Source organism: Takifugu flavidus, chromosome 16 (assembly GCF_003711565.1).
Source record: "Takifugu flavidus isolate HTHZ2018 chromosome 16, ASM371156v2, whole genome shotgun sequence".
Lineage (NCBI taxonomy): Eukaryota > Metazoa > Chordata > Actinopteri > Tetraodontiformes > Tetraodontidae > Takifugu > Takifugu flavidus.
Window position 1 is genome coordinate 3,990,215 of NC_079535.1, and position 10,879 is coordinate 4,001,093.

Consider the following 10,879-nt stretch of genomic DNA (forward strand, 5'->3'; position numbering starts at 1 on the left):
CCTATGTGAGCTATTGTGGGTTTGGTACCTTGCTCAAGGGTACCTTGGCAGTGCTCTGACTAGGCGGTGCTTCTTACACCTTCCCCTACTACCTTCCTTGCTTTGTCTGCACTGGGGCCTGAACTAAGAACCATCGGCTCCTCAGCCCAGTCCCCAATAGCTACCGCCACCTCCATATTCTTCAATTAATTCAAAGCCCCAAACAAAAAAACAGGACATTATTGAAACTTTAAGGTGAAATTTTTCCCTCAGGCTTTGTAAAGTAAAAATGAACTCGAAACCATTTAACATTTCAAAGAAGATGGTGTATTTGTATCTGACAGTATAAATTTACTTGTCATTCTAAATTATAGCAAATGTTTGTTTTTTCTTGTGGTTCCAGACTCCAACTATGACCACTAACATTTACCAGGTAGGACAGGTTCCCTCCATCAGAAGCCCCCAGCGTGGTGGCGAGGGAAATGGACGGACAGCAGGGGCAACTGAGAAGGTCATCAGAACTTTTCGGGGCATTTTAAACAAGCTCACCCCTGAGATGTTTGAGAGCCTCATGAAGCAGGTGGATGAGCTCAACATCGATACTGAGGAGACGCTGAACGCGGTCGTTGAGCTCATCGTTAACAAAGCTTTGTCTGAGCAGAGCTACAGCGCAACCTATGCTAAGATGTGTCACCATCTGAAGGGGGTAAACTCTGCATTCTTTGTCCGTACGATTGGTTGAATTTGGACCAGATTATTGTTACTAATATGCCAAACCTTTCCACATCAGCTGATGGTCTCGTCCCAGAGCAGCAATGACTTCGTCCTCTTCCATAAACGTCTGCTCACAAGATGTCAGATGGAGTTCCAGAACTGTGGACTCCTGACACAAAAGGAAAAGGATGTGTCTGTTCAAGAGGTGAGTAGCGGCACGCCTACAGCAGAACCAAATATGCCAGTGCAATTATTGGACTGAAGCTCAGCTTTATCAATGCACCTTTCGTGAGAACTTTTTGTATTTCCTACAAAAGTGTGCTTGCTCCACTGGCAAGAACGGTAGAATAGTTAGATTTTGAACTCAAACTTAAATGTAACCTTTACAGTGTTTCACCTAAATTGAATACATGCAAATCTGCCCCCAAAGGACCTGGAGCAGACCAGACACAAGACCCGTGTGCGTTTGCTGGGGACCGTGAGGTTTATCGGAGAGCTTTTTAAGCTGAAGATGATCTGGGAGCCCATCATACACACCTGCATAGGTAAACTCCTCCAGGACGAGTGCGAGGACTCTCTGGAGTGTGTGTGCAAGCTCCTGTCCACAGTGGGGAAGGACCTGGACACTGGGACTGAGAGGGTAAGGAGAGCTGTGCGCAACACACACACACACACACAAACACATATACATACAAACACACACACACACACTGTCTACGCATAAACTGAATGAGTGGGACTCTTATTTTCTTCCTATTATTTTCTTCCTTTTAGCCAAAACTTGATAGCTACTGTAGCAACATATGCAACCTACTGAAGGAGCAGAAGATGTCCTCAAGAATCAAATTCATGTTGCAGGATGTTGTGGCCCTAAGAAAGGTGAGACTCTTTGATGGTTAAATCATGAATATAGTCTGCAAGTTGAATTCTCATCACATCTCATGTGTGGCCTTCAGAACAACTGGGTGCCCCGAAGGAAAGACGAAGGACCCAAAACCATCCAGCAGCTTCACCAAGAGGTGAAGCAGGCTGAAGAGAGGGAGCAGCTCCAGTTGAAGAAGGCGATTCCTGGGAAGTTCAACCAGGACTCCAGACGCAACTGTGAAGGAGACAGGAAGCAGCGGTACCATAGGGGCAGCAGCTCAACTTTTCGGTCACCAGAAAAATATGAATACAGGAGCATGAGAAACACCTGGCGACCGAAAGAGAGAGAACCTGTTGTGTACCTGGATGAACAAAAGATAAACAGAGGAACACAGATTAAAGTCAACAAAATTACAGGTAAATAACTGAAAAACCAAAAGATTGGGTGCATTTTTAAAGCAGACATCTGGATGGGGGTTTTCACTACTTGTTGCTCTTTGCAGTTGAACACAAGACCACCCCAAAAGGTGGATCCTCAAAGCCCTTATCAGAGTTGTTCGCAAAGGAGGAGGCACCAGTGAATGGTGGAATGGTGGATTGCAATGAGGAAGAAGTGTATCAAGCACTGAAAAGACTCCTCCAGAACAACTCTGTAAATGATCAATTAGAAGAGTGGATCCAGGTAACTCCCGATGAGAATGACCTTTAAACTGGATTTGTCTGGAGAGATTGTTACTGTAGGCATGAAACTAACAAAGGTTCCTCTCCCCCTCCCAGAACACCCTCAACAACAGGCAGAGGTCATCAGATGGTTTTGTGAGGGCCTTGATGAGAGCAGTGTGCCAGTCAGTCATTGTTGACTGTAAGTGTTCTATAATGTCATATAGAGGCAGAAAACTCAGCCTGTTTCTGTCCAAAAACATGATTCATTAGTTTTACTCCACATAGACGTCTGTTTTACATTATGTGAGCACAAAACCAGTCTGGGACACTTTATGGTCCATGATTAGATGTGTTCAGTTTCTTTACAGTGGTGTGAAGAGAGTGTTTGTGTTGTCAGGTGGGGTTTATACGCTGAACACCTATGAGCTGCTCGACAGAGCGAGCCTCCTCAAGAGGTTCATCAAGGATGACCACAAGCAGCTGGTGGCCCTGAACGTTGTGCAGCAACTGGTGGTCCACATAGACCAACCTGATGGTGAGTGTCCCATCTATCCACCTCAACGGTCACGGCTTTGTTCATTTTAACTTTGAACTACAAATTCAGAAGCCAGTGGTGTTTTTCTATTGACTTATTCCTGTGATTTTTGCTGGTGTGTGTCCGTGTAGGTCTGCTGCGGATGTTTTTTGATGTGCTGTGGGATGAAGAAGTCATCCAGGATGAGACCTTCTTCAAATGGAGGTCATCCTCAGTTAATGTGACATCCGTGACCAACTTCTTCAAGTGGCTCCAAGAGGCTAACAGACGGATAAACTGAACTTGGGGAGCAAAGAATTTTTTTTTTTTTTAAATCTACATTATTTCATTGTCAGTAATATCATCTGTCTGAATAAAATTCAATTTATGTCCAAATACAAGTCCTTGAATATCATTTATGTTTTAGTGAAGTTGGGTAATATAGTTTTAGTGAAGTTGGGTAATATAGTCCCAACTGGATGAAGGAATTAATACCATTGAATGGCCCTCACGTTCACCTGACCTAAACCCAATAGAACACCTCTGGGACATTATGTTTAGGTCCATCCGGCAGGGAACGGAAACGGCGTGTAGCCAGGTACAGCACCAACAACTCCTGATTGACAACACTGCACTTCCACTTGTTGTCCGCAGTTTCCAGCTAAAGAGCTCCAACTAGAATAGGACAATGCTAACACTATGCCAAAAACAATGGGCGCGGGAACACACCCCAACCCATAATCCTCCTGGGTGAGAGGTACCTGCGTGCCCTCCATTAAATACATTAATAAAAAACAGGATTTTATCAGCGGTACAACGGTTTAAACTCGGTGTGGATGCTAATTCTTAGACGCTTGTTTTACATTTTATTTCATGCTGTCATTTACAATAAAATCAGGAGCATCAACAGGTAAAAAAGACAAACAGCTTTTAAGATCAAATACATTTAATTTTAAGCTGTGACAAATCATGAACACTAAATAAAGAAATCATATTTTACATAACCTTAGGCTACGTCGTAATTAATAAAACAAATACGTAGGTAACAATAAAATGGGGATTATTGGGTAAAAAGAACTTTAAAATAAAATACAGTTCAAACATGCAGTCAGAAGGTAAAAATATCAGATTCTGTTTTCCATGCACATACAGGGAGGGTGTTGGAGAAAACACACTACACACACCTGATACACCTCCTCACAGGTTGCAGAAAGGACACACGCTTCATTTGGTCTGGATAAAACCAGTTTAGAACCAGTTCGGATCCACATTGCGGAGTATTTTCAAGATTGTCTGGACAAATAAGAGGCCTCTTCTGCCTTAAAGTCAGTCATTTTCTCATCTACGAAGATTAATTGATGGCTTCATTTCGGCCAGAAACTCATTTTAATCTAAAATAAGCTCTTTTGGTCGCGCGTGCGCCTTTTTAAAATGCCCACGTGAGCAGATGTAGCTGCAAATATCCACCAGGTGGCAGCAAATGCGAGAAATGCAGGTCATTGTTCAGTTTTATGTCGTCTAATGTTGGAAATTGAGACATTTCTTTGCATTTTTTTTTTGCCTCTCTATGTCTAAGAATATATAATATTTCTAAATCCACAGTATTTAAAGTCATTATGCATATATGTAGTAACAGTATTTGGGACTATTTTAGGGACTCCCATCTCTAAGAGGAATGACTTCATTAATCTTTTGATGCAGGTATAGTTAATCTAACACTTGTTTTCAACGAGTTTAGATTATTAGTTTGAGGCCAAACCGCAGATATCTCATCAAAGAATCCACATAAGCTCAACACAATTATCAGCACGATCAGCTGCAGGTTTCCTGCTTTTCATTTCAACATGCTAAAACGCTGTCAGGCAGGTTACATTTCTCCCAGAGCAGGCATACATACGTATTTCCAAAATAAATCTTTTAATAAGGCATTTACATATAAGTAATGGGCCATTGTGCTGAGGGTCATGAAAAGGTCTTCAGGACTCTGAAGAAAGATAATAAAGATAATTGCTGCGAGATGTGGTGCTTTTCTCTGCTCAGGACTCATAATTATTAGCATTAGCATAAACGGAACCCGCTGTGTAACTGGGCCGCAATTATTGGGAGCCATTAGCACGCGCACTCCCACACACACACTTACAGACGTTCACATGATTCCATTCAAAACTTTCACGTCTTTTTCACCCTTCGGAACAAAAAAAGAAAGAAATGACCAGAGAGTATTTGAGCGTTAAGGCTGTTTGAATTGTGTAAATGCTAAGGAAATGTCCTTCACAGCTTCCTTTTGATTCACCTTTAGCATAACGTACATAGCACAACTTCAAAATGTTCCTGAAACCGGCACCACCTGATGGCCTAGCATACACGTAGAGTCCGGTTTAGCATGAATGTTTATTGAAACTGCATGTTGATTAATTCCTAATGTCTCATTTTGCAGTGATTGTGTGTTAAGCTAACATTCTTCACGAAGGAGGCCGAACTTTTGTGGCTACAGTACGTAACTACAGTACTTAAGGACCATGTGTACATCAACCTTAATGCTATAGTACTTTTACGATGATTTCTATGATTGTTCGTTCTTTGTCTTAGATCACAAGTATTCCAGTCTCTGAGAGGAGACCTGACCCCACGCAGATGTGGGGGCAGGATGAAATGCAGGGAGACGCAGCAGCCTGGAGCCCTGGCGCTGCCGGTCTTCAGTCACTGGTGGTTCTGATGGCATCTCTGCGGCGAAGAGGCGCGATCGGGTCACCTCTGCTCCCTCACTCGCCCTTCAGGTAGCCGTTAGCATCGTTCCTCACCCTCCTGCTCCTCTCCCTCCTCCTGCCCCCGCCGGCGTCCGAGCAGTGCTGGGACCAGCCGTCCTCGGGCCCTCGTGGAAGCGCAGCCGCAGCGTGTTGCGGATGACCAAGCGCTCCACGATGAAGGAGGCACAGAACCAGGGCACGGCGTACTCGGCCGTGATCAGTCCCATGAAGTTGTAGCGGAACTGGGAGTAGTCCCAGGGGCAGGCGTCAAACTGGCGCAGCAGCAGCCCCGTGCCGAACTCCCACAGGTACGTCCATAAGGTGTAGATGAGGCAGCGCAGCAGCACTGGGCAGCGGCCGCGCAGCTTCAGGTACATCCGCTCCACGATGAGGATGCAGGTCCCGTAGATGAAGAGCGCCCACACGCTGGTGACGCCGGGGAACTTCCAGTTACAGTTCACCACGAACTCCCAGGCGGCCGTGAACATGACCTCGCAGAAGTAGCCGTGGATGGCGTAGAGGTACCAGCGCGACAGGGCCGTCAGGGGGACGGGAGCCTCCGCTGCTTCCGAGGTCACCATCTTCACGCCTGCCGTGGCACCAGCTCCCTCAGAGATGTTGGATCTGTGACCAGTCAGCAAACAAAGAGAATGTAAAATAATCTGGTGTAATCCTCCCAAATTATGGAAAGAGACGGTTCTTCGGAGGTGTGTTGGGGACGCTTCCCCCAGGCGAAACCAGCCGGAAAATAATTTGCCAGAGCAAATAGCAGCTGTTGACTGTACACACTCATGTGCTCGTCTCTTCTAATCTGCATCCCGAACAGCCGCGACCAGCCGACCGGGGAGGTCATGTTTGTCGCTGGGCTGGTCGGCCGGTTGGTCGGTTCGCCGGGAGGATTAGGGCGACTTTGCGGGCGAGTGGGGAACGAGCCAAGGATCCGGATAAACGGGCAGATCCGGGAACGTCAAACAAACGTTTCACGCACTGCAGAACACGGGACAGATTATCTTTGACCTAAACCCACCACCTTAACGGAGAGGCCGGTAAGAAGTTTAGTGCTAGCAGCAACCCGAGGATCCTGGGAAACACCGCTGGGATTTGTAGATCCGTGGTCTGACTGGTACTAGGCCAAAGCTCAACTGGGAATAAAGCAATAAAACGGTAAAAAATAAAAAATGGAATCTGACCCTCGCCTGAAGGTGGTGGTGGGGTGGGGGAGGGGGTTCTTGTGTGAAGTCTGGTCAGCTGACTGTGTGTCAGGTATCAGGAGGCTCCCTCCCCCCTTCTATATTTATGAGCGGATGCCAAACAGCACAGTGTAGATGAGTTCAAACAACATCTGGCTGTACATTTTCTGCTATACAATACCTCCCGGGGAAGTCCGAACCGGACGCACAATGGACCCAAGCGGATCTGCACAACCTCTGAGAGGCCGGCGAAACAAAAGCCTGTCTGAAGAACAAAAGACGAACTTTTTCCCCCCCATTTCTGTCTTCAAAGCCTGGCAGCAGCTCAGAGCGAGCCCGTGGGGATTAGCACATTTCTCCCAAACAGGGAACAAGGGTTCCGTGTGATGAACTGGGCCACGGCGACGGACCAGCTGACCCCGCGGAGCCCCTTCCAATCGCCCTTTCACTGCCCGCCTGGGAAGCACTCCCTCGCTCCTCCTCTGTCGGCTCAGAGGTCGCTTCGGCAAGAAGTCGGATTCGGACAAGGAAGAATAAAAAAGGGGACATTTGATGTCTGAAATCAACGTTAAAAAAGGGTCATCGGACCCCTGTTTTGACGTTGTTTTACATCTTGAAGCTACGTCCTCACCTCCGACTTCAAGGACTCGTGCTCAGCAAGATGAGTGAGTAGCGAGTTTTGTCTTTAACGAAAAATGAGCCCCTAAAAACGAGGGACGTGGACGACTAAACAGTTAGCATCAGGACGACGCGTGGCGCAACGAGCATGTGACCGGTGGGAGGAGCCAGTTGTAGCCACAGTCGGTCTGAGTTCAGGAATTCAGATTTTAACGGCAAAAGAACGTCGCTGGTGTTAGCTAACGATGCTTTCTGGGTGTTCTTTGTACCAGCAACAGCGACCCCTGGTGGCATACTGGTGGTAAAGCAGGAGTTTAAGCCTGAGAACGAAGCTGTACGCGGACGACATCACTGTTTCAGGTGAAGAAGACGCAGGTTGTGACCTCAGCTTCAGCTAGCCGCTAACAGAAAACAACGTACAGAACGCCATGCGAGGGTCGTCTTTGACGTTTTTATTGCGGCAAACCCATGATCGGCGTCCTTACTGGGATGCCCTGGCATCATGTGCACCATCAGGAGTATTGGCGTGTTGCCTGGATGTGATAGTTCACACAGAGTCGAATTCTGCTGCTGTTGCTGTTTTGTGGACGCCGACGCCAGAGGCCCTCCGGCTCTCCCATCGAGCCCGCGGTATCGACCGGCTCGCCTTGCGCCAGTGCTGCCTCGCCCGTCCGTGTTATCGAGCTAGCGCTACGGGACATCGCAGTTTGATGGCGATCAGAAAGGGAAACAGTGCAGAGCTGTCAGATTTTGAACCCTCTCCATAACCACGGGGAGACGCCACACAGGCGGGGGGGCAGGGGGGGGGGTTGCAGGGAACGTCCAACAACAAAGAACACAGGGCGGACACCAGAGGGTCTGCTTTTATAGTAAACAGAGAGGGAGAGGGAAGAAGGAGTGCCAGAGGGATGGGGGACGGCTGGGGGGGGTTGGCAGGTGAACACACCAGCAGGAGGAAAACGCGCTGAAAGAAGACGAGCTAATGCATCAGAATGGTTCGACATTAGCATGGCGCCAGATTTGGTACCGTACCACCTTAAAGGGAACAGGTTAGCAGAGACTGGGCCAGCTAATTGTGCGTGGTTGTTGTTCCGTCCACTGTGGCGTCACAGGAGAGTCACGGTGGTGATGTCACGGCGCCAACCCTCATTACAGCATCTGCATGGCGGGGGGGGGGGGCAATAATTGTTTAAGGGCAGAGGAGAATAATTTTAATCCTCATGATGAACTGTTACGGTTCCTGAGTGGTTTTCCATCTGTTCCCTGGACGACTGCACGCTGTTTCTGACTGTTCAAGCTGTAGGTTCAGAAGATACCGAACACCTTAAAAACACCGCCTGAAAGGGAACCTGACCCCCCCACCCCCCACCCAGAGAGGCCTAAGACTCGCCTCACGCAGCGTCTGTCAGAGGCGGGCGGACGCTGACAGGGCCGCGGCTAAAAGTCTGACAGGCTCACATAATCGGCGGTGGGCATCTTTTCTGGACCCACCGGGGGGGTCGATGAGAACAGAGCACTAACAGCTAAAACTCCTATTGATTGTCAGGAATTAAAACTCAGCTCTCTGGCTCTTTATAGGGGAAGATCTATGTTTATTAATTATGCACCAGAGTGGAATAATGGCCGAGGTATCAGCCCTCCACCCTCGGCACACACACACACACACGCACACACACACACACACACACACACACACACACTCACACACCAGCTAATGTTATACCAGTGAAAGATGCAGCGGAGACGGGCAATGCTGGCTAAGTGGTTGCGTTGCCATAGCAACCCCCAAAAACCTGCTCTGGAAGAGGTTCTGTCACTTCAACAGAACCACCTGCTGACACAGCAGATTCCTGCGCTGGTTCAGAAGCGCACAGACCCTCTCCACGCCAGTAGGGGGCGCTAGCTAGCCCCTGCGCTAACAATGGAGGGGGACCCGGGTCCATGTTTACAAATATATTTCATGGCCAAGTTAATAAAAACAGGTTTCATTAGCACGATACGTCTGTTGAACTCAATTTCTGACAACAGCTTATTAAAAACTGTACGAGCCAAACTCTTAATTTGACCTTTTTTTTTTTACTTTACACAATCATCACATACACAAACTTAACACTTTAACGAAAGACCCAAAGACAGGGGGCTAAGCTCCAAGTCCTGACTAGCACGTGGGTAATGCCCTGCAGGTTAGCAGCTACAGAGGAAGAGGCCCCCTGCTGGTGTAGAGGGGGAACACTTTTAATGGAGGCTGTTGGGAGAGCTCACAGAAGAGCCTTTCAGAGGGGGGACACCTGGATGGAGGACACCTAGATGGAGGACACCTGGATGGAGGACACCTAGATGGAGGACACTAGCTACAAACATCCTCCCACACTCCAGAAACTCGGAGCAGCGGTCCAACTTTTCTATTTCAGGTTGTGTTAGGAAAACTTCTCCCCCCTCCCCTGTTGAAGCCCCGTTCACACTTGCAGATCTTAAAATGGGTTCTGGACCGGCCGGCCCGCTTTAGCAGCCTCCCACGCTGCAGAGGCTCTCGGACCGCTCCACCGCTCCAGTAACGCCCGTGAACGCGCTCACACGTCCTGCTGAACAAGGCCGGGACGGCAGGTCATGTGTGGAGGGGGCAGCAGGAACCAGCCTCGCTGCAGCCACCTCGCCCCCCCCGGGTCTCCTCGCAGACGTCCATTCCCTTCGGTCCATGTGAGGACAGCACTCATCTGTCAATGACACCATCTAACCTGGATGAGGACTTTATGGCTCATCTTCTGAGCTGCGGTTTGTGCACCGGGGAACGCTGGGATTCCTCTTTGAGCGCTTTATAAATAGGTCCAGAACCTCCTGCCAGGGTTTATCTGAGGAGGGGTAGCTGCAGGCTGCAGGGAGGACTATCCCACCCACGGAGGTGGTCAGCGGCCGGAACCGCATCTGCTGACGGGATAAAGACGCAGCTGACACCGGCCGGCCAAAGTCATGTCGCTGCGTCCCCGCAGGCCAGTGCGCAGGCGCGGCTGCGGGGACTCCGCCGCAGCATCACACCTCGGTCCAGCCAGGGGGGCCTGTTATTTCTCTTCTACATTTGTCACAGTAGTTTCTACGGACGTGTTCGTGGGACATCCGTGAGTGTGCGTGTGAGTGTGAGAACAGGTGCAACCGCGTTAGCAGGAGGTGGGATCGGATGTAACGAAACATCCGCAACTTAAAGCTGATAACAGATGTGGCGGGTTTGGATCCCAAGTGCGGCTGTTGGTGGGTTTTACCTTGGGTCCGGTCCGAACTCCGCGTCTGTCTCCGTCAGTCCACAGGCCGGCGGGTCAGGCGCATGTCATCACGGCCAGCTCCGGGATGTCGCGTCCGTGTCCCCGGGCTGCTTGTCCGGCTCCGCCTCGGCGCGTGTGTCTGCTGCCCGACTGAAAGCCGATACATTTTACTCGACTGCAGCAGCGGCAGCACATGCTCAGACACACGCACGCGCCGCGTTGCATCTTCGCTTTAACCATTTGTTTACCGCAGCGACCAAGCCCCGCCCACAACCGGATCAAACTCCGCCCTCGTCGTTCAGTGCGCATTTCCTGAAAAACTGAAGTTCTTCTGCC

The 10,879-nt window shown here is 49.1% G+C and overlaps 2 protein-coding genes across 2 annotated transcripts; one reads left to right on the plus strand and one right to left on the minus strand.

Moving 5' to 3' along the window:
- Window positions 1-3,135, plus strand: LOC130540095 (eukaryotic translation initiation factor 4 gamma 3-like). The gene is made up of 9 exons (XM_057058994.1): window positions 1-685; window positions 770-898; window positions 1,124-1,333; window positions 1,468-1,572; window positions 1,650-1,974; window positions 2,061-2,239; window positions 2,335-2,419; window positions 2,618-2,755; window positions 2,887-3,135. The coding sequence occupies exons 1-9, from the start codon at window positions 392-394 to the stop codon at window positions 3,033-3,035; spliced, it is 1,614 nt and encodes a 537-aa protein (XP_056914974.1). The 5' UTR covers window positions 1-391; the 3' UTR covers window positions 3,036-3,135.
- A 527-nt stretch (window positions 3,136-3,662) lies between these two features.
- Window positions 3,663-10,803, minus strand: tmem229b (transmembrane protein 229B). The gene is given in 3 exon segments (XM_057058751.1): window positions 3,663-5,609; window positions 5,612-6,105; window positions 10,544-10,803. Coding segments are annotated over 2 exon segments (564 nt in total). The 5' UTR covers window positions 6,063-6,105; window positions 10,544-10,803; the 3' UTR covers window positions 3,663-5,496.
- Between the last annotated feature and the right edge of the window lie 76 nt (window positions 10,804-10,879).

Coding starts and splice junctions, on each gene's coding strand:
- LOC130540095 (XM_057058994.1), top strand. CDS start 392: ATGACCACTAACATTTACCAGGTAGGACAGGTTCCCTCCATCAGAAGC. Junction 1,573..1,649: donor ATGTTGTGGCCCTAAGAAAG/GTGAGACTCTTT, acceptor TGTGGCCTTCAG/AACAACTGGGTGCCCCGAAG. Junction 2,756..2,886: donor CCACATAGACCAACCTGATG/GTGAGTGTCCCA, acceptor GTGTCCGTGTAG/GTCTGCTGCGGATGTTTTTT.